The sequence below is a fragment of the Drosophila elegans genome, unplaced genomic scaffold, assembly GCF_018152505.1.
Source record: "Drosophila elegans isolate 14027-0461.03 unplaced genomic scaffold, ASM1815250v1 contig_476, whole genome shotgun sequence".
NCBI classification, from domain to species: domain Eukaryota; kingdom Metazoa; phylum Arthropoda; class Insecta; order Diptera; family Drosophilidae; genus Drosophila; species Drosophila elegans.
The window spans coordinates 20711807-20716797 of record NW_024545863.1 but is presented as its reverse complement, the minus strand read 5'-3'; the positions used below and the strand labels follow the sequence as shown (position 1 = coordinate 20716797).

General features: G+C 35.3%; 2 protein-coding genes across 3 annotated transcripts; both read left to right on the top strand.

The window, feature by feature from the left end:
* The first annotated feature begins 636 nt into the window (after nucleotides 1-636).
* On the top strand, nucleotides 637-2411 carry LOC108147176 (GILT-like protein 3). The gene is made up of 3 exons (XM_017273515.2): nucleotides 637-996; nucleotides 1698-2006; nucleotides 2075-2411. Exons 1-3 carry the CDS (start codon nucleotides 712-714, stop codon nucleotides 2186-2188), a joined length of 708 nt encoding a protein of 235 aa, XP_017129004.1. The 5' UTR covers nucleotides 637-711; the 3' UTR covers nucleotides 2189-2411.
* Nucleotides 2412-3210: 799 nt separating this feature from the next.
* On the top strand, nucleotides 3211-4757 carry LOC108147177 (GILT-like protein 2). Of its 2 annotated transcripts, none has more exons than XM_017273516.2 (4): nucleotides 3211-3339; nucleotides 3395-3559; nucleotides 4241-4534; nucleotides 4592-4757. In XM_017273516.2, exons 1-4 carry the CDS (start codon nucleotides 3280-3282, stop codon nucleotides 4694-4696), a joined length of 624 nt encoding a protein of 207 aa, XP_017129005.1. In that variant the 5' UTR covers nucleotides 3211-3279; the 3' UTR covers nucleotides 4697-4757. The 2 variants fall into 2 exon arrangements, with proteins under 2 accessions (XP_017129005.1, XP_017129006.1); XM_017273517.2 differs by having other exon boundaries at nucleotides 4241-4538.
* The last annotated feature ends 234 nt before the right edge of the window (nucleotides 4758-4991 follow it).

Here is a 4991-nt window from a genome sequence, read left to right as displayed (position 1 = left end):
TAATTCAATTAGTTCAATGGCTGGCATCATTTAATTAGTGCCTTTATTTAATAATACACTACACTTGACTTTTCATGCAGCCCATAGTTAACACTTTTTTTATAAACAATTTAATTTCCGCCATACAATTTGTGTTAGGGAAATGTGTATTATTGTTTTCCAGTGATTGCAGCATAATTAAAGACATGCAAATATTTAACTCCTTGATTTAAAACTTAGGTAATGCAAATTAAAGAGGTTCAAACAGATTTGTGTATATATATGCCAATACATATAGTTTTTAGCTTAGAAATTCTGGGAAAATGGAAAGATCTTATCGTTGTGGCCCTATAAATAACCTAGCTTTCGTTCTCAAAATATATTTTATATGTATATCTTTCGATATCAGCATAAACTGTTCTCACATAATCTCTTCTTATCAAAAGTCCAGAAGTTCAGTGGGTTAAATCGCAGTTTAAGATTTCAGATTACAGATATATGACCATGAGATGCTATGATATTTAAGGAGAGCAGCTGCTCTTCAAATGCTAAGAGAAATGGGAGAGGAAGAACTATATGTATAATATATGTATGGGGAATACTATATATTCGTGTGGATGTGACAGATGTGCGAGATTGTTTATGTAGAGCGGCGCAGTGAGATGGGCAAGTCGAAAAGAGCAGTTGTGTTTGGTTTGTGAGGCTGCCAAGAGCGAAAACAGAGCCCGGACGATGAATAAAATATTTGGAATTCTATTGTGTGCCCTGTGCTGTCTGCTGTGCGTTTGGCCCACGGCCGGAAATGGACAATCCGCGGAAAAGGTCACTGAGGCGACCCCCGAATCAACTCCTGCTCCTGCTCCTGCTCCTCCAGGAAAACTACTGGTGGCCATCCACTACGAGGCCCTATGCCCAGACAGCATGTACTTCATACGACGGCGACTTTACGATGCTCTGCAAAACAATAACTGGTGGCCCGTCACCGATCTTAAGCTATATCCCTTCGGCAAGGCGTCGGTGAGTCTGCTAAACAATAATGTGTATAAATAAAAGTATTAACTCCTAATTTCGTTTCAACTTATTCTTAGATCAATTTAAAAACATTTGTATTTACTTAGTCTACAGACTTATATGCAAACAAACCATTAAACTCGAACTGACTAACTGAAAAAGAATGAAAAATACGAATTGATATTGTATTCATATTATCATAATTAGACTTTGTTGTCTAATTTAAAACTTGCTATAATTTGGTTAATATTTTTTTTTAATATTTATATATTTTTATAGGATATTTAATCCTATCAAGCCTTTGTGCTCAAGAATGTTGTGTTTCACTGATTTTCTCAAACAATATAAGTAATTTAATTACATAAAAGTTTAGAAAAACGTATTATTTTACTATTGAAAGTTTTAGTAATAAACATAAAACTCTTTAGGAAAAGACAACTGAACATTTTACAAAACATCTTCAAAACAAATATCTTGATTTTAACTAAATAACATTTTCGATCTATGTAGCTTATGAAAACTGCAATTTCTCTAAAGGATAAAGATCGGTTGAATTAAAATTAGTTCATATGGTTGCAAGAGTCAAATATATATAATTTAATTATTTTGTTCATAATTAAGAGCTTATGTTCATTCACAGATATTCACAGATTATGTTCATTTTAGATTAATGGCTAATGACCTTATTAAAACCTTGTATTTTCCAGTTCTACAACAACACATCCAAAGGTGAAATGGAGGTTTTCTGCCAGCACGGCGCAGAAGAGTGCGAACTGAATGCCGTCCACGCCTGCATTATCGAGGCCTTTGAGGTCCGAAGGGCCTTCAATTTGGTCTTCTGCATGCTCAGATCCTACTCAAATGAGTTGGACAATTGTGCCAGGAGCATGCGTTTGGATGTGAGCAAAGTCAGGGAATGCAAAAGTTCGCGCAAGACCCCCGACATTCTGGCGCCCTACGGCAAGGAAACCCTTGAACTGGGCCTCTCCTTCGTGCCCAGCATTGTGTTCGAGAATGTGAGTAACATCATTCCAGTCCACATACTCACCAGAATTCAGTCATTAATTATAAATTTAATTTTCAGGACTTTGATCCCTACGGACAGAGAAGCATTCGCAACAACTTTGAGAAGCACTTCTGTAAACAGTATTTGAAGAAGTTCAACATTACACTGCCCACTTGTGGCGCACTTTTATAAATGAGATATGATGAGTAATGTTTTTTAATGCGCCAAAACCAATAAACAATAATTACACTCCACCGGTCAGTTGGTCGTTTGGCTGACTCAGATTAGGTAAATAGAAATTTAAATAGATCAGCTTATCAGCAACGTTTTTGTATACAGATCCTAATCGGGAACAGATTTCTGAGCGGCTAATAATAAGATTAAATGACTCTGGACTGTGTGTTGTTCCCCGTAATCAGTTGTGGTTTTTGTGGACTTTGTTTTGGGCTCAGCATGAATCTGCGAGGAAATGTTCGCTGGCAGCAGGGGCGCCGACCACAGGGGACAATGGGTTTTCATAGAGGAAGCAAGTCGTTAGATTCCTCAGTTCCTCATTTCGCCGTATTTTTTATTTACCTTAATTGGTAGTTAAACGGAATCGGCTAGTGACCCCTATACCCATTAAATTAAAAACAAATAATAGGGAAATATTTGCATTCCAGCTAGCGTTTGTTTAACAAATTACCGAAGAAAAGATTAAATAAATATAGCTTCTACACAGAAAAATGTACAAAATATAATAAAAGTTAAACACATCGTATGTCTCATTGATATAACATTTTAATTAACTGACATTAATACATATATAAATGTTTATAAATGTGTCCAATTTTTATGTTATTTAACAATATAAAATATTTAATTAAATCTAAAGCATTTTGTTTGTAGAACTCAACGAAATCTAATTTCTTAAATATATTAAATTAAAAAAACGTAACACTTAGAATTAACCATCAAATTTCTACAAAGCTGTATTGTTTTTAATGGATGTAAATCGTAATGTAATATAAGAATTTCTTTTTCTGCAGTGCTTTTTTATAAATGTCTTTCGAATAATATCATTGTAAGAATCATGCTATTGAGGCAATTCTTATTTACTTTACGGTAAACATTCAAGCACCCCTTTGTTTTTTTTCGGCTACGCCACTGTCCGCTTTAAAATTGTCGAAAAGCAGCGACAAAGCTGGGAATAACAAATCCAGACTTTATTTCAGTGTCGAGCGGCCACTGGCGTTGAACGGCCGAAGAATTCAAGATCAGCTCGGAATTAAACTAAAACTGCCATGAGGACGATTGCATTTGTGTGCCTGCTGATGGGACTGGTGGGCGTGGCCACGGCAAGGGTAAGTGACCCAGTTGACACCGAATTTGCGACGATCATTGAATATGACTTTGCAGCGCCATAGTGGACCGCAGACTGACAGACTGCCAGTTACCCTGTACTATGAGGCATTGTGTCCCTATTGCATGGAGTTCGTCACCACCCAATTGAGTCCTTCGATGGTGCGACTAGATCGATTGCCATACACCAACCTTAAGCTGATTCCCTATGGAAATGCCAAAGTAAGTTTAAAATTTTTTAAGTTCTATAATAATAAGTGAAAAAGTTAAGAGAGAAGAAGATTAAATCTTTTGCCCAGTTAATTTAAAAGGTTTAAAATTAATGGAGAAAAAAAATTGGGTACCAGCACAAGTTTGATAATCATAAATTTAATATATAAAATTTGTATTTTCAAAGCTGAAATGGATTTCAACATAAAAAAACAAGAATAATAATAACCATTAAACAAACATTATTAAGCAAATGATTCCCTCGTAAAATAAGCTAAGAATTATTTACCTTTCTTCAATATTTCTCGATAATCTTATATAAAGTACAATAGCTTGCATGTAACATCTATATGTAATATAAAATTGTAAGAAGTGGTAACTTTTATAATCCGAAGAAATATTTAAAAATTACCATTTAATTTTAAAAATGTGAAAGGTGTCAGATATATATTAACATTTTCTTTCTCCATTCTTTTTTTTAATAGTCATTGAAGTAAGTCAATTAATTAAATTTAGGATTCGTAAAAAAACCAAAATTATAGTTGTAAATTTTATAGGTGAACAAACTAGCTGATAATTCGCAAACTCTTTAATTAAACGGTAATAAAAACAGGCTCACTGTGGGTTTTATTAGGATCCATCAAACGTAATCACCATTTAAGCCGCATTTAAACCGCACTTAATCCTCCCCAGACCGACGACGCCGGAAAAGTGGCCTGCCAGCATGGAGTCCAGGAATGTGAGTTGAACGCCTGGCATGCCTGTATATTGGAACATAATAGCATTGCCGAGTCCCTGAAGCTGATCGCCTGCATGATGAGGGGCAAGAAGAACAGGCTGGACAAGTGCTCCGATCGCTACCAAATCGACGTGGCCGAAGTCAAAAACTGCAAAGCAACGCGTCAGGTAGACGACATACTGCAAAAGTACGGCGAAGAAACGTCCAAGGTCTCGTTTTTGGGAGTGCCCGCTATTGCATTGGATAACGTAGGTAAAAGCAATGAGACAGTAATGAAATATACATCGAACCTTATCGATTTTCAGATTTATGATGCCAACCTGTCAGCGAATTTAACTGAAGATTTTGATCACTTTTTTTGCGCCGCGTATCAGATAAAGTTTCAAAAGAAGCTCAACGACTGCGAGTAAATATGTCGTCCATTTTATATCGGTTCTTGATATATAAAAATAAATAAATTAAGAAAAACAACATTTGAATTATTACAGAGCATCAATGCTGAAACAAATTTTTTTATAAAACAAATTCGATTATTACATTTTATATTTATTAATTTATTTACAACATTCGAGTGCTTTACTTGTATAGGCTTGCTTCTACGAATCCTGTTGAGCTGGTCGAGTGCTCCTTGCACAACCAAGAGCAGAAGAAACAATCGTTCACAGTTTTCAACAACAAAAACCACATTAAAAAGTTATTAAAATA